Source organism: Scyliorhinus torazame, chromosome 29 (genome assembly GCF_047496885.1).
Source record: "Scyliorhinus torazame isolate Kashiwa2021f chromosome 29, sScyTor2.1, whole genome shotgun sequence".
Lineage (NCBI taxonomy): Eukaryota > Metazoa > Chordata > Chondrichthyes > Carcharhiniformes > Scyliorhinidae > Scyliorhinus > Scyliorhinus torazame.
The window spans coordinates 36,692,107-36,715,448 of record NC_092735.1 but is presented as its reverse complement, the minus strand read 5'-3'; the positions used below and the strand labels follow the sequence as shown (position 1 = coordinate 36,715,448).

Sequence of the window (23,342 nt, the reverse complement as noted above, 5' to 3'; positions counted from 1 at the left end):
CAAGGGGTCCCGGGGAATGTGTCAGTATTTGCAGGGGGTCCCCGGGGAGTGTGTCAGTATTTACAGGGCGTCCCCGGTTAGTGTGTCAGTATTTGCAGGAAGTCCCGGGGAGTGTGTCAGTATTTACAGGGGGTCCCCGGGGAGTGTGTCAGTATTTACAGGGGGTCCCCGGGGAGTGTGTCAGTATTTACAGGGGGTCCCGGGGAGTGTGTCAGTATTTACAGGGGGTCCCCGGGGAGTGTGTCAGTATTTACAAGGGTCCCCGGAGAGTGTGTTAGTATTTACAGGGGTTCCGCGGGGAGTGTGTCAGTATTTGCAGGGTGTCCCCGGAGAGTGTGTCAGTATTTACAGGGGGTCCTTGGAGTGTGTCAGTATTTACAGGGGGTCCCGGCGAGTGTGTCAGTATTTACAGGGGTTCCCCGGGGGAGTGTGTCAGTATTTGCAAGGGGTCCCGGGGAATGTGTCAGTATTTGCAGTGGGTCCCCGGAGAGTGTGTCAGTATTTGCAGGTGGTCCCGGGGAGTGTGTCAGTATTTACAGGGGGTCCCGGGGAGTGTGTCAGTATTTACAGGGGGTCCCCGGGGGAGTGTGTCAGTATTTGCAGGGGGTCCCCGGAGAGTGTGTCAGTATTTGCAGGGGGTCCCCGGAGAGTGTGTCAGTATTTACAAGGGTCCCCGGAGAGTGTGTTAGTGTTTACAGGGGTTCCGCGGGGAGTGTGTCAGTATTTGCAGGGTGTCCCCGGAGAGTGTGTCAGTATTTACAGGGGGTCCTTGGAGTGTGTCAGTATTTACAGGGGGTCCCGGCGAGTGTGTCAGTATTTACAGGGGTTCCCCGGGGGAGTGTGTCAGTATTTGCAAGGGGTCCCGGGGAATGTGTCAGTATTTACAGGGGGTCCCCGGGGAGTGTGTCAGTATTTACAGGGGGTCCCCGGGGAGTGTGTCAGTATTTACAGGGAGGCCCCGGGGAGTGTGTCAGTATTTACAGGGGGTCCCCGGGGAGTGTGTCAGTATTTACAGGGGTTCCCCGGGGAGCGTGACGGTATTTGCAGGGGGTTCCCGGAGAGTGTGTCAGTATTTGCAGGGGGTCCCGGAGAGTGTGTTAGTATTTACAGTGGGTCCCCGGGGAGTTTGTCAGTATTTACAGGGGTTCCGCGGGGAGTGTGTCAGTATTTACAGGGGGTCCCCGGAGAGTGTGTCAGTATTTACAGGGGGTCCCCGGGGAGTGTGTCAGTAATTACAGGGGTTCCCCGGGGGAGTGTGTCAGTATTTGCAAGGGGTCCTGGGGAGTGTGTCAATATTTACAGTGGGACCCCGGGGAGTGTCAGTATTTGCAGGGGGTCCCCGGGGAGTGTGTCAGTATTTGCAGCGGGTCCCGGGGAGTGTGTCAGTATTTACATGGGTTCCCCGGGGGAATGTGTCAGTATTTGCAAGGGGTCCCGGGGAGTGTGTCAGTATTTTCAGGGGGTCCCGGGGAGTGTGTCAGTATTTGCAGGGGGTCCCGGGGAGTGTGTCAGTATTTACAGGGGGTCCCCGGGGGAGTGTGTCAGTATTTGCAAGGGGTCCCGGGGAGTGTTTCTGTATTTACAGGGGGTCCCCGGGGGAGTGTGTCAGTATTTGCAAGGGGTCCCGGGAAGTGTGTCAGTATTTACAGGGGGTCCCCGGGGGAGTGTGTCAGTATTTGCAAGGGGTCCCGGGGAGTGTTTCAGTATTTACAGGGGGTCCCCGGGGGAGTGTGTCAGTATTTGCAAGGGGGTCCTGTGGAGTGTGTCAGTATTTACAGGGGGTCCCTGGGGAGTGTGTCAGTATTTGCAGGAAGTCCCGGGGAGTGTGTCAGTATTTACAGGGGGTCCCCGGGGAGTGTGTCAGTATTTACAGGGGGTCCCCGGGGGAGTGTGTCAGTATTTGCAGGGGGTCCCCGGAGAGTGTGTCAGTATTTGCAGGGGGTCCCCGGAGAGAGTGTCAGTATTTACAAGGGTCCCCGGAGAGTGTGTTAGTATTTACAGGGGGTCCCCGGGGAGTTTCTCAGGATTTACAGGGGTTCCGCGGGAAGTGTGTCAGTATTTACAGGGGGTCCCCGGAGAGTGTGTCAGTATTTACAGGGGGTCCCGGGGAGTGTGTCAGTATTTACAGGGGTTCCCCGGGGCAGTGTGTCAGTATTTACAGGGGTTCCCCGGGGAGTGTGACGGTATTTGCAAGGGGTCCCGGGGAGTGTGTCAGTATTTACAGGGCGTCCCCGGGGAGTGTGTCAGTATTTACAGGGGGTCCCCGGGGAGTGTGTCAGTATTTACAGGGGGTCCCCGGGGAGTGTGTCAGTATTTACAGGGGGTCCCCGGCGGAGTGTGTCAGTAGTGGCAGGGGGTTTCCGGAGAGCGTGTCATTATTTGCAGGGGGTCCCCGGAGAGTGTGTCAGTATTTACAAGGGTCCCCGGAGAGTGTGGTAGTATTTACAGGGGGTCCCCGTGGAGTTTGTCAGTATTTACAGGGGTTCCGCGGGGAGTGTGTCAGTATTTACAGTGGGTCCCAGGAAAGTGTGTCAGTATTTACAGGGGTTCCCCGGGGGAGTGTGTCAGTATTTGCAAGGGGTCCTGGGGAGGGTGTCAGTATTTACAGTGGGTCCCCGGGGAGTGTCAGTATTTGCAGGGGGTCCCCGGGGAGTGTGTCAGTATTTGCAGGGTGTCCCGGATAGTGTGTCAGTATTTACAGGGGGTCCCCGGGGAGTGTGTTAGTATTTACAGGGGGTCCCCGGGGAGTGTGTCAGTATTTACAGGGGTTCCCCGGGGGAGTGTGTCAGTATTTACAGGGGGTCCCCGGGGAGTGTGTTAGTATTTACATGGGGTCCCCGGGGAGTGTGTCAGTATTTACAGGGGGTCCCCGGGGAGTGTGTCAGTATTTGCAGGGGGTCCCCGGGGAGTGTGTTAGTATTTACAGGGAGTCTCCGGGGAGTGTGTCAGTATTTACAGGGGTACCCCGGGGAGTGTGTCAGTATTTACAGGGGGTCCCGGGTAGTGTGTCAGTATTTACAGGGGGTCCTGGGGAGTGTGTCAGTATTTACAGTGGGTCCCCGGGGAGTGTCATTATTTGCAGGGGGTCCCGGGTAGTGTGTCAGTATTTACAGGGGGTCCCCGGGGAGTGTGTTAGTATTTACAGGGAGTCTCCGGGGAGTGTGTCAGTATTTACAGGGGTTCCCCGGGGAGTGTGTCAGTATTTACAGGGGGTCCCGGGTAGTGTGTCAGTATTTACAGGGAGTCTCCGGAGAGTGTGTCAGTATTTACAGGGGGTCCCCGGGGAGTGTGTCAGTATTTACAGGGGGTCCCCGGCGGAGTGTGTCAGTATTTACAGGGGGTCCCCGGGGAGTGTGTCAGTATTTACAGGGGGTCCCCGGGGAGTGTGTCAGTATTTACAGGGAGTCTCCGGGGAGTGTGTCAGTATTTACAGGAAGTCCCGGGGAGTGTGTCAGTATTTACAGGGAGTCTCCGGAGAGTGTGTCAGTATTTACAGGGGGTCCCCGGGGAGTGTGTCAGTATATACAGGGGGTCCCCGGGGAGTGTGTCAGTATTTACAGGGGGTCCCCGGGGAGTGTGTTAGTATTTACAGGGAGTCTCCGGGGAGTGTGTCAGTATTTACAGGGGGTCCCCGGGGGAGTGTGTCAGTATTTACAGGGGGTCCCGGGGTGTGTGTCAGTATTTACAGGGGGTCCCGGGTAGTGTGTCAGTATTTACCGGGGGTCCCCGGGGAGTGTGTCAGTATTTACAGGGGGTCCCCGGGGAGTGTGTCAGTATTTACAGGGGGTCCCCGGGGTGTGTGTCAGTATTTACAGGGGGTCCCGGGTAGTGTGTCAGTATTTACAGGGGGTCCCCGGGGAGTGTGTCAGTATTTACAGGGGGTCCCCGGGGAGTGTGTCAGTATTTACAGGGGGTCCCCGGCGAGTGTGTCAGTATTTACAGGGGGTCCCCGGAGAGTGTGTTAGTATTTACAGGGAGTCTCCGGAGAGTGTGTCAGTATTTACAGGGGGTCCCCGGGGAGTGTGTTAGTATTTACAGGGGGTCCCCGGCGGAATGTGTCAGTATTTACAGGGGGTCCCCGGGGGAGTGTGTCAGTATTTACAGGGGGTCCCCGGGGAGTGTGTCAGTATTTACAGGGGGTCCCCGGGGGAGTGTGTTAGTATTTACAGGAAGTCCCGGGAGTGTGTCAGTATTTACAGGGAGTCCCCGGGGAGTGTGTCAGTATTTGCAGGGGGTCCCGGGTAGTGTGTCAGTATTTACAGGGGGTCCCCGGGGAGTGTGTCAGTATTTACAGGGAGTCCCCGGGGAGTGTGTCAGTATTTGCAGGGGGTCCCGGGTAGTGTGTCAGTATTTACAGGGGGTCCCGGGGAGTGTGTCAGTATTTACAGGGGGTCCCCGGGGAGTGTGTTAGTATTTACAGGGAGTCTCCGGAGAGTGTGTCAGTATTTACAGGGGGTCCCCGGAGAGTGTGTCAGTATTTACAGGGGGTCCCCGGGGAGTGTGTCAGTATTTGCAGGGGGTCCCGGGTAGTGTGTCAGTATTTACAGGGGGTCCCCGGGGAGTGTGTCAGTATTTACAGGGAGTCTCCGGAGAGTGTGTCAGTATTTACAGGGGGTCCCCGGGGAGTGTGTCAGTATTTGCAGGGGGTCCCGGGTAGTGTGTCAGTATTTACAGGGGGTCCCCGGGGAGTGTGTTAGTATTTACAGGGAGTCTCCGGAGAGTGTGTTAGTATTTACAGGGAGTCTCCGGAGAGTGTGTCAGTATTTACAGGGGGTCCCCGGGGAGTGTGTCAGTATTTGCAGGGGGTCCCCGGAGAGTGTGTCAGTATTTGCAGGGGGTCCTGGGGAGTGTGTTAGTATTTACAGGGAGTCTCCGGAGAGTGTGTCAGTATTTACAGGGGGTCCCCGGAGAGTGTGTTAGTATTTACAGGGAGTCTCCGGAGAGTGTGTCAGTATTTACAGGGGGTCCCCGGGGAGTGTGTCAGTATTTACAGGGGGTCCCCGGAGAGTGTGTCAGTATTTGCAGGGGGTCCTGGGGAGTGTGTTAGTATTTACAGGGAGTCTCCGGAGAGTGTGTCAGTATTTACAGGGGGTCCCCGGAGAGTGTGTTAGTATTTACAGGGAGTCTCCGGAGAGTGTGTCAGTATTTACAGGGGGTCCCCGGGGAGTGTGTCAGTATTTACAGGAAGTCCCGGGAGTTTGTCAGTATTTACAGGTGGTCCCCGGGGAGTGTGTCAGTATAGACAGGGGGTCCCCGGGGGAGTGTGTCAGTATTTGCAGGGGGGCCCCGGGGAGTGTGTCAGTATTTGCAGGGCGTCCCGGAGAGTGTGTCAGTATTTACAGGGGGTCCCAGGGAGTGTGTCAGTATTTACAGGGGGCCCCGGGGAGTGTGTCAGTATTTACAGGGGGCCCTGGGGAGTGTGTCAGTATTTACAGGGGGTCCCCGGTGAGTGTGTCAGTATTTACAGGGGGTCCCGGAGAGTGTGTCAGTATTTGCAGGGGGTCCCAGGGAGTGTGTCAGTATTTACAGGGGGTCCCCAGGGAGTGTGTCAGTATTTGCAGGGGGTCCCCGGGGGAGTGTGTCAGTATTTGCAGGGGGTCCCGGGGAGTAAGTATTTACAGGGGTTCCCCGGGGGAGTGTGTCAGTATTTACACGGTGGTCCCCGGGGAGTGTCTCAGTATTTACAGGAGTTCCCCGGGGGAGTGTGTCAGTATTTACAGGGGGTCCCAGGGAGTGTGTCAGTATTTACAGGGGGTCCCGGGGGAGTGTGTCAGTATTTACAGGGGTTCCCCGGAGAGTCTGTCAGTATTTGCAGGGTGTCCCCGTGGAGTGTCTCAGTATTTACAGGGGTTCCCCGCGGGACTGTGTCAGTATTTACAGGGGGTCCCAGGGGAGTGTGTTAGTATTTACAGGGTTCCCCGGGGAGTTTCTCAGTATTTACAGGGGTTCCGCGGGGAGTGTGTCAGTATTTACAGGGTGTCCCCAGAGAGTGTGTCAGTATTTACAGGGGGTCCCCGGGGAGTGTGTCAGTATTTACAGGGGTTCCCCGGGGGAGTGTGTCAGTATTTGCAAGGGGTCCTGGGGCGTGTGTTTGTATTTACAGTGGGTCCCCTGGGAGTGTCAGTATTTGCAGGGGGTCCCCGGGGAGTGTGTCAGTATTTGCAGGGTGTCCCGGGGAGTGTGTCAGTATTTACAGGGGTTCCCCGGGGGAGTGTGTCAGTATTTGCAAGGGATCCTGGGGAGTGTGTCAGTATTTACAGTGGGTCCCCGGGGAGTGTCAGTATTTGAAGGGGGTCCCCGGGGAGTGTGTCAGTATTTGCAGGGGGTCCCGGGGAGTGTGTCAGTATTTGCAAGGGGTCCCGGGGAGTGTGTCAGTATTTACAGGGGGTCCCTGGGAGTGTGTCAGTATTTACAGGGGTTCCCCGGGGGAGTGTGTCAGTATTTGCAAGGGGTCCTGGGGAGTGTGTCAGTATTTACAGTGGGTCCCCGGGGAGTGTCAGTATTTGCAGGTGGTCCCCGGGGAGTGTGTCAGTATTTGCAGGGGGTCCCGGGGAGTGTGTCAGTATTTACAGGGGTTCCCCGGGGGAGTGTGTCAGTATTTGCAAGGGGTCCCGGGGAATGTGTCAGTATTTGCAGGGGGTCCCGGGGAGTGTGTCAGTATTTACAGGGGTTCCCCGGGGGAGTGTGTCAGTATTTGCAAGGGGTCCCGGGGAATGTGTCAGTTTTTACAGGGGGCCCTGGGGAGTGTGTCAGTATTTAAAGGGGGTCCCCGGGGAGTGTGTCAGTATTTGCAGGGGGTCCCGGAGAGTGTGTCAGTATTTGCAGGGGGTCCCAGGGAGTGTGTCAGTATTTACAGGGGGTCCCCGGGGAGTGTGTCAGTATTTACAGGGGGTCCCCGGGGAGTGTGTCAGTATTTACAGGGGGTCCCGGAGAGTGTGTCAGTATTTACAGGGGGTCCTGGGGAGTGTGTTAGTATTTGCAGGGGGTCCCAGGTAGTGTGTCAGTATTTACAGGGGGTCCCCGGGGAGTGTGTCAGTATTTGCAGGGGGTCCCCGGGGGAGTGTGTCACTATTTGCAGGGGGTCCCGGGGAGTGTGTCAGTATTTACAGGGGTTCCCCGGGGGAGTGTGTCAGTATTTACAGGGTTGTCCCAGGGGAGTGTGTCAGTATTTACAGGGGGTCCCCGGGGAGTCTCTCAGTATTTACAGGGGTTCCCCGGGGGAGTGTGTCAGTATTTACAGGGGGTCCCAGGGGAGTGTGTCAGTATTTACAGGGGGTCCCGGGGGAGTGTGTCAGTCTTTACAGGTGTTCCCCGGAGAGTGTGTCAGTATTTACAGGGGGTCCCCGGTGGAGTGTGTCAGTATTTACAGGGGGTCCCAGGGGAGTGTGTCAGTATTTACAGGGAGTCTCCGGGGAGTGTGTCAGTATTTACCGGGGTACCCCGGGGGAGTGTGTCAGTATTTACAGGGGGTCCCAGGGGAGTGTGTCAGTATTTACAGGGGGTCCCCGGTGGAGTGTGTCAGTATTTACAGGGGGTCCCAGGGGAGTGTGTCAGTATTTACAGGGAGTCTCCGGGGAGTGTGTCAGTATTTACAGGGGTTCCCCGGGGGAGTGTGTCAGTATTTACAGGGGGTCCCAGGGGAGTTTGTCAGTATTTACAAGGGGTCCCCGGTGGAGTGTGTCAGTATTTACAGGGGGTCCCAGGGGAGTGTGTCAGTATTTACAGGGAGTCTCCGGGGAGTGTGTCAGTATTTACTGGGGTTCCCCGGGGGAGTGTGTCAGTATTTACAGGGGGTCCCAGGGGAGTGTGTCAGTATTTACAGGGGGCCCCCGGTGGAGTGTGTCAGTATTTACAGGGGGTCGCAGGGGAGTGTGTCAGTATTTACAGGGAGTCTCCGGGGAGTGTGTCAGTATTTACAGGGGGTCCCAGGGGAGTGTGTAAGTATTTACAGTGAGTACCCCGGGAGTTTGTCAGTATATACAGGGGGCTGGTTTAGCACACTGGGATAAATCGCTGGCTTTTAAAGCAGATCAAGCAGGCTAACTGCATGGTTCAATTCCCGTAACAGCCTCCCCGAACAGGCGCCGGAATGTGGCGACTTGGGACTTTTCACAGTAGCTTCATTGAAGCCTGCTTGTGACATTAAGCGATTTTAATTTCATTTACAGGGGGTCCCGAGGAGTGAGTCAGTATTTACAGGGGCTCCCGGGGAGTGTGTCAGTATTTCCAGGAGGTCCACGGGGAGTTTGTCAGTTGTTACATGGGATCGCCGGGATGTTTGTCTGTAGTTACAGGGGGTGTCCGGGGAGTTTGTCAGTAGTTACAGGGGGTGTCTGGGGAGTTTGTCAGTAGTTACAGGGGGTGTCTGGGGAGGGTGTCAGTAGTTACAGGGGGTCCCCGGTGAGTTTGTCAGTAGTTACAGGGGGTGTCCGGGGAGTGTGCCAATTTTACTGCGGGTCCCCGGGGGAGTGTGTCAGTATTTACAGGGTGGTCCCAGGGGAGTGTGTCAGTATTTGCAGGGGGTCCCCGGGGCGTGTGTCAGTATTTACAGGGGGTCCCCGGGGAGTGTGTCAGTATTTACAGGGGATTATAGAAAATCCCTGGGGTGTTGTCAGCATTGACACTGGGGGGCAGTGTTCTCGGGTATTGGACACTATTTATAGGTGGTCTCTGTGAATGCCAATATTCTCGACCCTTTCCAGCTGAAGTGTGCAGTGTGGCAGGCTGCCGTTGGAATATTGCTCTGCTTTTCGCACATGTGTCTGAGATAATGGACGACGCGGTGGCATAGTGGTTAGCACTGCTGCCCACAGCTCCAGGGAGCCGGGTTCAATTCCGGTTTCGGGTGACCGCCTGTGTGGAGTTTGAACTTCCTCCCCAAGTCTGCGTGGGTTTCCTCCGGATGCTCCGGTTTCCTTCCACAGTCCAAAGATGTGCGGATGAGGTGGATTGGTCATGATAAATTGCCCCTTCGTGTCCATAAAGTTAGGTGGGGTTACGGGGATAGGGTGGAGGTGTGGGCTTAAGTAGGGTGCTCTTTCCACCCCCTCGGTCCTGCACCAGGAACATCAAGAGTTTGTAATCGTGCTCTGGGGTGAATCCTTGAGTTTCTGACTTAGAGTTGAGAGAGATAGCCACCAGGGCACGGAGTGAAGGAAACATTTGCCTCGTCCTCTCCTCCAGCTTCTGTGGAGCAAAAACAAATTCTTGGCGTCATAAACTGATATGCCACCAAAGGAGGGTCATTTGGCCCTGTGTCGCTATGCTCCCCCTTTGAAAGAAGGCAGCACGGTAGCATAGTGGTTAGCACTGTTGCTTCACAGCGCCAGGGTCCCAGGTTCGATTCCCGGCTTGGGTCACTGTCTGTGCGGAGTCTGCACGTTCTCCCCGTGTCTGCGTGGGTTTCCTCCCGGCGTTCCGGTTTCCTCCCACAAGTCCAGAAAGACGTGCTTGTTCAGTGGATTGGACATTCTGAATTCTCCCTGAATACCCGAACAGGCACCGGAATGTGGCGACTAGGGGCTTTTCATAGTAACTTCATTGCAGTGTTAATGTAAGCCTACTTGTGACACTAATAAAGATTATTTATTATTTATTATTACTTAATTAGTCCCATGGGTAAGGATCTTCCTGTTTAAACCCCGTCTGTTCCCTGTTTTCCCCTTTCTATTATTTTGCTATTAACATTTTAAATTTTGATCCATGGAGGATTGATGGAACTGTGCCTTTAATTCGAGCATGGAGATTGACCTGTGACTTTAAGAAAACCGTCTGAATGAAGCAGCCTTTAATTCAAACAAGCAGATTCCAGAACGATTTCATAGAACCCATACAGTGCAGAAGGAGGCTATTTGACCCATCGAGATTGCACCGGCCCTTGGAAAGACCACCCTGCCCAAGCCCACACCTCCACCCTATCCCCGCAACCCCAGAACCCAGTAACACCACCCAACCTTTTTTGGTCACTAAGGGGCAATTTAGCGTGGCCAATCAACCTAACCTGCACATCTTTGGACTGTGGGAGGAAACCGGAGCACCCGGAGGAAACCCACGCAGACACGGGGAGAACGTGCAGACTCCACACAGACAGGGACCCAAGCCGGGAATCGAACCTGGGACCCTGGAGCTGTGAAGCAACAGTGCTAACCACTGTGCTACTGTGTCCCCCAGATTTGACTCACTTGGCTGGCGGCTCAAAGAGCTGGGCTTTGACGATAGTCCGTGGTGATTAGTTCCAATTTATCCGGAGTGTCTCTCTGTCCCTGGGTTGTAGTTTCACTTTCAGTTTTGAAGCTGGAAGCAGCGTCTCTGATATTGTCTCTCTGATATGATTAAACCTCTCTGCAAAATCCAATGTAAGAACACTTTCTTCCCCAGTAAGGCTGGATGTCGGTTTAGTGAAACGCCGAAGGATTGAGATTAAAAACACGGGGTGGAAGCTGGGTTTGAACAAGAGCAAGAGTCTTATGAGAGAGGTATGCTCAAAGGGGGACCTTTTAGTGGAAGGCCCAGTTTGATAAAGGCTAAAGCGTCTGCACAGGCGTAATCCTACTGCCTGTGAGTACTGAATAAATGTTCCTGCTAGAAGACCATCACCAATGGTACACCAATGGCTTTGACCACTCAGCACAATGGGAAGACAGCCTACTGCAAAGAATGCAACATCGGCAGCAAGGACTTTTATCTTTCTTTTGACCTCACTCCCTATTATTTTTACACCTTTCCACACCTCTGTGTTTGTCCGTGCCGTGTGCGTGGGAACAGGGTGGGACAGTAAAAGGGGGGGTGGGTAGTAGGTTAGCTTGCCGTTCTTCTGTTGTAATTACTGCATATTTCTTCTTTATTTCTGCAACAAATAAACAGTAATTGTGTTTCTCTTACAAACCCAGTCACTGTAATTATTGGGCAGCCAGGAGCCAAAGATTTCAGCAGTTTTGTACAAATTATTGGCTAATTCACGTGTTGGGGCTCTGGAGCCTGTGGGGCTGGAATTGACCGTGCACGAACCCAGGGTGAGGTGACAAGGCCATTTGGCCCAGTGTAGCTGTGCTGGCCCTTTGAAAGAGCTATCTAATTGTTCCCACCCCCCCCCCCCCCCAGCTCTTCCCCCATGGCCTTGGATCCCACCCCCCCTCAATGTTCCCTTTTGAATGTAAATGACTTGTACTGTTTTTTTTTATTTTCCCGTTCTGCTCCAGGTTTGAGTAACATCATCGGGATCATAGTGTACATATCTGCCAATGCTGGAGACCCGGCAAAGAGCGATTCAAAAAAGAACAGTTATTCCTACGGATGGTCTTTTTATTTTGGAGCCCTCTCCTTTATCATCGCCGAGATGGTGGGAGTGTTAGCGGTCCACATGTTCATTGACAGACACAAACAGATACGGGCGGGGGCCAGATCGACAGATTACCTGCAGTCCTCCGCCATCACCCGCATCCCCAGCTACCGGTATCGATACCGGCGGCGCAGCCGGTCGAGCTCCCGCTCCACCGAGCCCTCGCACTCCAGAGACGCCTCGCCTGTCGGCCTCAAAGGCTTCAACACGCTGCCCTCGACCGAGATCTCCATGTACACCCTCACCAGAGACCCCCTGAAGACCACCACCTCGACTGCCACCTACAACTCTGAGCGCGATCACAACTTCCTCCAAGTTCACAACTGCATCCAGAAAGACCTCAAGGATTCATTACACACCAACACAGCCAACCGAAGAACGACCCCTGTATAAACACTGGGCACGACAGGAAGAGGGGGGAAAGAGAGAGAAAAAAATAAATTATTAACGATTTACAAAAATAACGGAGAATATTAAAAGTTATTGCATGAAACCCAAATTCCATTGCAAAAAAAAATGCAAAAGTTACTTTGTCAAAAAAAAAAAGAGATTTTAAAATCGAAAACCGTGAAGAAAAGTGTGGGGGTGGGGGGTGGGGGGTTGTGGAATGAGGTGAAAGCCGGAAGATCGCCAAGGACTAAATTTCTATCAGGGAATGGATTGAGGAGCGAGTGGGAGGGACACTGAGGAAAAAGGGAATTTTTGTCCATTCCTCAAATGAATTCAAACGCCATTTATCGTTGAGGTTTTTTTCCGTGTTACTTTTTCCCTGCCTTACACTTCACCGAGAGGAACAAGGGTGGAGGGCGATGGTTTTCATTGAGGTGGATGAGCTTGCTGAAGAGTTTAAAATCGAAAAAATAAAAAGGACACAGAGATACATTCCTTGCTCCCGCTGCAACACACAGAGAGCAGAACAGAAGAAAAGCCAGGACCACAGAGACAGCTCAACTGTTGAACAAAGTGATCCGTTTATCAAAGGAAATTGAAAAAAAAAGAAACAATATATATATTCTTTTAAAAGACGTTCTACAGGAGTGTGGCGAGCTGGGGGTTTGAGAAATTTGCATGTGATGGATGGGTAATAACTCCCCTCTTCTGACCAAAAGTTCAAATCAAGAATTCAAAACCAAAACATTTTTTTAAACAATTTCAATTATTATTTGAAGTTAAAAGGTTAAAAAATGGAACGGACTGCCGGGCGGTGGAATTATCAGCGGAGAGGGCAAAGGGCTTGGGGGAAATGCTACTGCTTTATTTCCAAAAAAAAAATAAAAATTTCCTCATTTGTTTTCTCCAACGCTAAGAGTGGCCTTTCCGGTTTCTGGAAGGATGGCGTGAGAGGGGGAAGGAGCGATGGATGGGAGGGTGGGGGGTGGGGAGGGTTGCTGCAAGGTGTGGAGGGTGGCGGGGAGGGGAGGGTGGCGGCGGAGGAGCGAGGTGGCATGGAGTGACCTCTCTAAATCAGGAAACTCTATTGTGCGAGTGTGGTGCTGTGGTGTTTAATTCATTTCACGCCAAATTTAAAAAAAAATAAAAAAAGTTCAAAAAAATTAAATAAAATTTACCAAAAAAAAGCTTTCATATATTTTATTTTCAAAAATAAAAAAAAAAGACATTTTCTATGGTTTGAACAGGAAATTAAAAACTAAAATCAATTCAAAAATCTGATAAAAATGTCCACGATTGAATATTTCAAATATAGTTCAAAAATTGAAGAAAAATAACACCCCTCGTGGGTTCCAATAGAAATGTTTATGAGAATTGAAAAATTGATTTTAAGCTGAGATGATTGTTCAACTGGAGGGGCTTTTTGACATAAAAATTCTCAGTGGGCTAAAGAAATTCAACTTGCCAAAACTATCAAACAAAATGTCTTTTCCCCCAAAATGATTTCTAGAAACAAACCTGACTGAGTCGTGGGGAAAGAGAACGGGATTTGCTTATCTTGTAATTAATGATTCACTTCATAGGAAGAACTAAAAACCCATTAATTTATCTCATTTGTTACAATTATTTTGTTTTTTTGTTTGCAGACTGTTAAAAAAAACCTGAGACATTCAAATAAAAACTTTTATAAGAAGTTAGTGATTTGTTTGTCTTTTTTTCACTGGAACGACGGAGGTTGAGGGGCGACCTGACAGAGGTCTCCAAAATTATGAGGGGCATAGACAGAGTGGATAGTCAGAGACTTTTTCCCAGGGTAGAGGGGTCAATTACTAGGGGGCATAAGTTTAAGGTGAGAGGGGCAAGGTTTAGAGGAGATGTACGAGGCAAGTTTTTTACAAAGAGGGTAGTGGAACTCGCGGAGGAGGTGGTGGAAGCAGGGATGATAATGATGTTTAAGGGGCATCTTGACAAAGACATGAATAGGATGGGATTAGAAGGATACAGACCCTGGAAGTGTAGAAGATTTTAATTTAGACTGACAGCATGGTCGGTGCAGACTTGGAGGGCCGAAGGGCCTGTTCCTGTGCCGTACTTTTCTTTGCTCTTTTGTTCTTTGTTCTTTTTAAAAACAAATTTATATTCCTAATCTGTTCATAGGTGCCATCCAGGTTGGAATCATCCGCATCCAGCCAACTAGGGTAGGTAGGATCTGTACACCATGATGGGCGAGTAGGCCGTGTCGGATCAATTCACTTTTGATTCGGCCTGAATTGTTTGCCGGTCAACTTATGAGCTGTCTTGGAAAAATAAATAAAAAACACAAGAAGAAAAAGAAGTGACGCAGAAAAAGGTTTGTCACAGGGGAGGGAGGTGCCAAACCACCCCCACGTCTAAGTGGTGCAGAGAGCTCACAGTCACGGGAGTCGAAAGGACAGAAGAGGAAGAGGTCAAACATTTGACGGTTCGGCATTCGCAGGAAGCTCATAGATTTTTCTTCCAAAATAAAATACCCAATTAATTTATTTTCCAATTAAGGGGCAATTTAGCGTGGCCAATCCACCTACACTGCACATCTTTGGGTTGTGGGGGCGAGACCCACGCAGACACGGGGAGAATGTGCAAACTCCACACGGACAGTGACCCGGGGCCGGGATCAAACCTGGGACCTCGGCGCCGTGAGGCAGCAGTGCTAACCACTGCGCCGCCTTGCCACCCTTTTCTGCGCCACTTCAGGTAAGAGTCAACCATGTTGGTGTAGGATTGGAGACACTTACCCGGCCTGACTGGGTAAGGAGAGCAGATCCCCTTCCTTAACGGGATAGTAGTGAACTGGATGGGTTTTAATGGTCACTTCATGCTGATATTATCGATAACATTTTCTTCCTCTGTCCTTCACTTTTGTCCATCTCCACTCTTTCAACTCAAACTATCTTCACCCCTCCAACGTGCCTTTATCCTCCTCGCTTCCACCTCTTTCCTCTTCTCCTTTCCTCATCTCGGTTTCTTCATTCAGCCTCTTCACCTCCCTCCACACTTCTTTCTCCTCATTTATCTGTCGCTCCATCAATTCTGTTGCTCTGGTTGCTAGCTCTTGTAGTCTCGTAAGCACCAGTGCAACTAGGGATGGGCAATAAATGTCAGGATACAGGAGGGGTTGTGCTACTGGTCTAATAATCCACAGAACATGAATTCAACCCCAACCAATTGGAGGAAAACCACTGCAATTAGTACAAGTGACTGTGAAGTTACTGGGTTGTCAGAAGAACCCAAATGATCGCGTATGTCCTTTAGGTTAGGAAATCCTTCCCCAGTCTGGGCCAGAAGCGAGCCGCGTAATCACATGAACAGCAATGTGATATCAGCCAGATAATTCGTTCTTTTGTGAAGTTGGTGGGGTGATAAATGCTCCTCTTCAAAATAGCGGCATGGTATCTTCTATATCCACCTGAGAGACAGAGAGAGCAGGTAGAGTCCTGCCTCCTCCGACGGAGGCCCCTGACAGTGCAGCACTCCCTCTGTATTGCACTGTGATTGTCAGCCTAGGTTCCGTGCTCTGGCGTGGGACTTGAACCCATGATTTGGAAGAGAGTGTGTTTGCCGCTGAGCAACTCGACAATAAACCTTTGGGTTCGACCGTAAGATGTAGGAGCAGAAGCAGGCCATTCGGCCCAGCGAGTCTGCCCCAATGACAACATGACTGATCTGATGTGACGATCCTCAACTCCACTTTCCGCCTTACCCCCATCACCCTCGATTCCCTCACTGATTAAAAATCTCTCTCAGCCTTGAACATACTTGACGACCCAGCCTCTACAGCTCTCTGTGGTAAAGAATTCCACCCCCCTCAGAGAAAAGAGATTCCTCCTCAGCTCTGTCTGAAATGGGTGAACCCCTTGCTCTGAGATTATTGCCTCTGGTCCTGGACTCTCCCACAAAGGGGGAAAATCTCTGAGCACCTATCTTATCAAACCCCCTTGCACAATGTCAAAATCTAGTGAAGCAGCAGCCGACCCGCCCTCATTGGTGCTCCAGCTGAACGTTCCCGATGGATTTTTACCTCCAATCTCTCTCGGTCAGGAAATGGAAGATGGATTTTTCTAAACTGGAATCTTGAAGTGATGAGTTTCTAGTTGCCGTGGAGACCAGGTGATTAATGCAAGGGGATGTGAGAGGTGGGCGAGTGCGGGGCAGGCGGTGAGGAGGAGGAGGGAAGCGAAGAATGAGGCTTCCTCAGAGAAAGAAGACAAGGAATGAATCCTGGGACACAACACCGTACTGTGCGACCAGGGAGAAATGGGGATCATAAAGACCTCCCCTAATCTGAAAATAAATAAATTTGATCTGTGGTGTGGAGTGGCCAAACACTTCAATTGTGTTTTGAAGGCAGGCCCAGCGCATAGGACCAGAGGGAGGCCATTCAGCCCCTTCGGCCTGTTCCTCAACTCAGTTTGATCATGGCGGATCTGTATTTTAACTCCATTTATCCATCTACACTGATTCCATAGAATTTAATTTCCTCGCCTAACAAAAAAAACCTAACCATCTCAGTTTTTAAATTTTCAATAAACCTCCAGCCTTCGACAGCATTCTTTGGGGGAGGGGGGAGAGATTTTCTCTATCGTTTGCGTGAAAAATGTTTTCTGACATCACTCCCTCAACAACTTTAAATTTAAGGTTTTGCCCCCCCCCCGAACCTTCCCCCCCGTGCCCACCAACAGAAAATGTTTCTCACTAAATACTCTGCCTTAATTATTTTAATCGCCTCTGTAACAGGGACTCGCAACAATAAAGGTTTATTGATACTGCTGCCCGTGTCCAGGGGAGAACGCCCTTGCTCCCGATAGTGTGACCCCCTTCGTCATCCCAGCGACCATGTGACCACCCGGTCTACAACCCCGATTAGTTCTTCCGCTAATCTCCTACTCAAGGGAGTACGTTAAAAACTGTCCTCAGTACAACCATTTTGGACCCAGTCCCATCATTCCTGGGAATCTGCGCTGCCTCCTCTCTACGGCCAATCTACCCTTCGTCAGGCTGCCTAGAACGGAACCCAGTTAGTCCAGATAGGGTAGAGTGTAAATGTCAACCCAGTCCCCATAGGCTGCTTTCCCCTTTGAGGGGGGGTGGGGGGGGGGGGGGGGGGGAGCGGACTGGTGGTCATCACACCTCAGGCGAGGGGCGAGGATGAGAGGGCGGGGCCTTCCCGAATAACCTCAGCCGGTAAGGGGATTGAACCCACGCTGCTGGCCTCGCTCTGCATCACGGACCAGCTGTCCAGCCCACTGAGCTAAACCGGCCCCACTGAAGTAAGGTCGGGGACGGTGTGGCAGTGGGATTGGTGGGGAGGGGGTGGTTGTTGGTGACAATAAGGCATAGGTCAGAGTGATGGTGGTGAGGAGGGCGGGCACGTTGTGTGTTAAAGGGGAGGGCTGGGCTGTTCCTAATGTTCCCAAGGGTGGGGGGTGGGAGGAAGGGTTGGCAGTGGCTTAAGCCACCAAAGCCTATCACATATCTTGCAGAGTCACAACAATGTCACCTCTGCTGGCCCAATTACAAACTTACCGTCCCGCTTGAATCACTCAATGGAGACTCCCATCTCCCACAGGTTGTCCTATGGAGAAAATGGAGTCCCTTCGAGGATGGGGGGTGGGGGGGGGGGGGGGGGGGGGTGGAGTTCATAATCAGGGATAATCCTTAAAATAAGGGACAAATGAGACAGCCAGATTCCCACGCCTATTTCCTCTGGAAGCCTCTTTCCGCTCCCCCTCCCCACCCTTTGCCACCTCCCACATTGCTTACCCCATGTGGACCCCTTGCCCCCTCCCCACCCTGCTGCAACTTGAGAGACGCAGTAAATTCATGGCAATTAATTAAAAAAATATACATACATTTTTTTATTGAAAATCTTGTGGGTAAAAATAAACCGTGAGGTGGACAGTATCTAGGTTTCTAGCACAGCAAGGTCCCTGAAGGGTCGGGCATTCATATTAACTGCAGTTTCTACCACGTTAATCCTTAACTGTGCTGTGACCTGGAGGATAGACAAGCAGATAAAGGAGACTGTCCATCGCAGGGAGTGTGAGATCACACCAGCAAAGATTGTCGGTGACACGAAACCAGCTCCTGCAACGACATCGGACCAGAAATTAAGGCAGCTTCCCTCCTGAGGAAGAGGTGCTGATTTGTCACACTGATGTTCATGGCCTCCTGCTGTGCGCAAACTGGCTGTCACATCGCAGCAGTGACTACACTTCAAAAACAAACATTCCATTGCCTGGCAGGCACTCTGGGTTTTTCATCATGAGCTCTCAGAATGTCCCATCGAACTTTACATCTTTCCGTTGTGGAAATGCCAATCCTGTCTAAAACACGGAGGGGAGCGAAGTCTATAAGATGATCAGGGGAATAGATAGAGTAGACAGTCAGAGACTTTTTCCCCGGGTGGAACACACCATTACAAGGGGACATAAATTTAAGGTGAAAGGTGGAAGATATAGGAGGGATATCAGAGGTAGGTTCTTTACCCAGAGAGTAGTGGGGGCATGGAATGCACTGCCTGTGGAAGTAGTTGAGTCGGAAACATTAGGGACCTTCAAGCAGCTATTGGATAGGTACATGGATGACGGTAAAATGATATAGTGTAGATTTATTTGTTCTTAAGGGCAGCACGGTAGCATTGTGGATAGCACAATTGCTTCACAGCTCCATGGTCCCAGGTTCGATTCCGGCTTGAGTCATTGTCTGTGCGGAGTCTGCACTTCCTCCCCGTGTGTGCGTGGGTTTCCTCCGGGTGCTCCGGTTTCCTCCCACCGTCCAAAGATGTGCGGGTTAGGTGAATTGGCCAATGATAAATTGCCCTTAATGTCCAAATTGCCCTTGGTGTTGGGTGGAGGTGTTGAGTTTGGGTATGGTGCTCTTTCCAAGAGCCGGTGCAGACTCAAAGGGCCGAATGGCCTCCTTCTGCACTGTAAATTCAATGATAATCTATGATTAATCTAGGACAAAGGTTCGGCACAACATCGTGGGCCGAAGGGCCTGTTCTGTGCTGTATTTTCTATGTTCTATGTTCTATGTTCTATTCGGCCTCTGGAACGACCCCACATCTCTAAATACCCACCCGCATTCCAGAAACCATTAACACCCTTTGGGAGTGTGCAGGGTAGGTGGATTGGCCACGCTAAACTGTCCCTTAATTGGAAAAGAATGAATGGGGTACTCTAAATTTATATTTTTTAAAAATTCTTTTAATTTGGGAGCAAAGCAAAAATCTATCATGCTCAGTTTCAAAATTTCTATGTGACCCCTTCTCCCTCCGCTGCACTCCCCTCCCCCAGCCTCAACAGCTTTTTGGGGAAGAGATTTCCAGGGTTTTCAGTCCCATTTGCGTGACAGGTGCTTGCTGACGCTGTCCGAGTGACCCGGCTCGCGTGTTAAGGTAAAACACGCTTGTTCCGAATTCCCCCCCACCTTGGGAAATTACTTCCTTCCATCCATCCTAGCAACTCCTCTAATCATCTTAAACACCTCCATTAAATCACCCCTGAATCCTCTAGATTCGAGGGGGTAGGACCCCGAACCCCCATTGCGAATCCCGCTATCGAGCAGCCATTTTGAGCAGGTGGCCCAATTGCGAGGTTTGGGGGTGACCCCCACAACAAAATTCCGCCCCCACCCCCCCCGCATGGGATTGGCTGGGTCACCCCTACCCACAGTATGAGGGTAAATTGACCCACCAACCCCCCTACCAGAGACCCCCCCATAGCAGTGCCTCCCACCAAAGAATCTCTTCTTTCCGAGAGCCATTAGTCTCGGGAATTCTCTCCCCGGGAGGGGGGGTTCTAGCGCACCCGGTGCACTCTGATGACATAAAGCAGAGCATCTCATTGAACACTGGACTGGATGAGGTGCAGAATTCCCCGTTAACAGCCAGATAACAGGAATCTGGATTCAACATTCCATGGAAATGGAGTTGGTGATTCACGCTGTGACATAGATGCAGAAAACAATGGGTTAATAACTCGTGTTATTCACTTGTAGCTCACAGACAGACACACACACACTCACACACACACTTACTGAAACACGCACACACTCACACACACACTCACACTCATACACACACACACACAGTCACACACACTCAGACACACTCAGACACACTCACACTCAGACACACACTTACTGAAACACGCACACACTCATACGCACACACAGACACAGTCACACACAGTCACACTCTCACACTCACACACTCACACACTCACACACACACACACAGACACCCACACACACACATACACACACACATACATATACACACATATACACACCCACATACACACAACTCACAGACACATAGACCCACACACACATGCAGACACACATAAACACACACATTCACACACACACACTCACACATAGACACACATTCACACACAGACACACATATACTCACACAGACACATACACACACACACACTCACACATAGGCACACACACACACATACACACACACATTCACACACACACACTTACACACAGACACACACACAGACACACATTCACACACAGACACACACACATTCACACACACACACACTTACACACAGACACACACACAGACACATACACACACATTCACACACACTTACACACAGACGCTCACACATTCACACACAGACACATACACACACACATTCACACACAAAGACACAGACACACATTCACACACACATAGATACACATATACTCACACAGACACATACACTTACACACACAGACACACACACACAATCTCAGCCCTTCTTGTACATTCAGTCAGTCCAGCAGTGTAAGGGTTACATTGGAAAATGGATCAGGCGAGTTTGCTGCTCTCGGTGACTATGATGAATGGCACTGTCTATATTTGTATTACTGCAGCCGTCTTCCCCTCTACGGCTACATGGTGTCAATACACAGGCAGAGACTAAATCCCTCCATTGGTAAAGCACTTTGAAACAAGGGCAGAGGGAATTTGATCTGCCGTTTGTTGGTCACTAGCGTTACAGAAACCGAGGGTGGTAGGGCTGTGGGTGAAGGGTGATGGTCTGTCTTTGGAATGCAGAGTGGACCCTCATATTCAAGTCTCCGCTCCTGAGTGTTTTCACACTTTGTTTGCAATAATGCAGTGGTGAAGGCCATTCAGCCCTCCACATCTGTGCTGTCCCCTGAAAGAGCTATCCTCGGAATAGACACATAGACCCACACACACATGCAGACACACATAAACACACACATTCACACACACACACTCACACATAGACACACATTCACACACAGACACACATATACTCACACAGACACATACACACACACACACTCACACATAGGCACACACACACACATACACACACACATTCACACACACACACTTACACACAGACACACACACAGACACACATTCACACACAGACACACACACATTCACACACACACACACTTACACACAGACACACACACAGACACATACACACACATTCACACACACTTACACACAGACGCTCACACATTCACACACAGACACATACACACACACATTCACACACAAAGACACAGACACACATTCACACACACATAGATACACATATACTCTGCATACTTTTCATTTAATGTTTTCCTTTTTCATGCCTTTGTAAAATAGTGGATGAGGGATTTCCCTTGGATTGATCAATTATCCGGAGATAAATATCCAAGGACCAAATATCAAGGTGCAAAATAGAAAGAGAAAATCTGGACAGTTTGCTCCAAGGGGATGTGGAGATCCTTGAGGTAATTCCTCAAGGTGGGAAACTGGTGAAACAGAACGTGCCGGAGGGGTCGTCTCGCCTCCATTTTATGTGAGGTTGGTTGGGGGGGGGGGGGGGGTGCAGAGGGGACAGTTGGGGGAGAATGGATCCACCTCTCAATCGAAATTAGAAGGGTGGACGGTGAACGATGTATTCGTCAGTCCAACCCACCTACGTCAGTCGGGGAACATCGCAGATGGAAACCCATGCATGGGGAGGCGGTGGTGCAGTGGTATTGCCACTGGGTTAGTAATCCAGAGATCCAGGGCAATGTTCCGGGGACCCGGTTCGAATCCCAACACAGCAGATGGTGAAGTTTTAACTCAATAAAATATCTGCAATCAAAAGTCAAATGATGACCATGAAACCATTGCCGATTGTTGTAAAAACCCATCTGGTTCACTAATGTCCTTCAGGGAGGGAAATCTGCCGTCCTTACCCGGTCTGGCCGACATGTGACTCCAGACCCCCAGCAATGTGGGTGACTCTTAACTGCCCCTCTGTAACGGTCTAATGAGCCACTTAGTTGATGGGTAATAAATGCTGGCCCAGCCAGCAGTGCCCACTTCCCATGAATGAATCTTTCAAAAGTGGGCAACCCTTCACTCTGTGCTCCATCGAGTTTCTGGGCAGCCCAGTGAAGGGGCACAACGTTGGCCAGGGCTGCAATCTGAAAGACAAACAGAAAATACCGGACAGTCTCAGCCGGTCTGACAGCGTCTGTGGAGGTAGAGAACGGAGCTAACGTTCCGAGTCTGGCTGCTCTTTGTCAGAGCTGGAGAGAACTGGAAATAGGACGGGGTTTACACTGTTGTGGTGGTGGTGGTGGTGCAGTGGGGCTGGACAGAGGGCCAGGGAGAGGTGGAGGCTGGGGATAGTTGACAGAGGTGTGTTGGACAAAACGACAAAGGGAGTGTAAATGGTGCTGATCGCGGCCCATTAAGAGATCAGAATGTGCTCATGGCAGAACGGGGGTAAGCAGTGTGTCAAAGGACAACTTGGAATAGGGAACAGATGCCCCAAGTGGGGTGGGGTAGTGGGGGGATGGCAGGAAGGGACCAGGTGTTAAGTGTAATTTGGAATGAGAGGGCAAACGAGAGGAATGAGCCCCACGTGTTCAGGTGACCTTCATCTTGGGGACTCGTATTCCAACTTGTCCAAATGGTTCTCATTCTCACGGGGTACCATTTATAAATTGAAGGGTTCACTTCTGCGAGGAATTTGTGCTGAATGTTTCGATTCCCTCTACAGAGCTGGGAATCCAGCTGGGAATGGTTGAGAGTGTGATCATTGCCAGGTAGTCAGTGAGGGTCATATTCTCACTTCACTCAGGTGAGGACGTTTGCGTAGACTGGGTGGAGGAGGGGAGCAGATGCACAAAATGGCTTCACCACCTCCACTACAAGCATCAAACTTGTTAAATTAGAAATGAGACAATAGGAACTCAGAGCAGGAGTCGCCATTCAGCCCCTCGATCCCGCTCCGCCATTCGGTACGATCGTGGCTGATCTCCTCTCGGCCTCAATTCCACTTTCCTGCCCGCTCCCCATAATCCTTCATCCCGCTACTAATAAAGACCTAGCTCTCTCCTCCTTAAATGTGTTTAGTGTCCCGCTGTACACTGCCCTCTGGGGTGGAGAATTCCACAGATTCACGACCCTTTGAGAGAAGTAATTCCTCCCCATTTCTGTTTTAAATCTTCTACTCCTTATCCTAAAACTATGACCTTCAATCTAGAATGCCCAACAAGGGAAACATCTGCTCTCCATCTATGCATCAATCCCCTTTGG

General features: G+C 51.0%; 1 protein-coding gene across 1 annotated transcript in view; it reads left to right on the top strand.

The window, feature by feature from the left end:
- Positions 1-12,699, top strand: part of cacng2a (calcium channel, voltage-dependent, gamma subunit 2a) — a 259,938-nt gene extending 247,239 nt beyond the window's left edge. The window contains exon 4 of the mRNA XM_072492427.1: positions 11,199-12,699. Within this exon, the coding sequence (XP_072348528.1) occupies positions 11,199-11,731 (533 nt within the window). The 3' untranslated portion in view covers positions 11,732-12,699. The remainder of the gene's footprint in view (positions 1-11,198) is intronic.
- Positions 12,700-23,342: the final 10,643 nt, after the last annotated feature.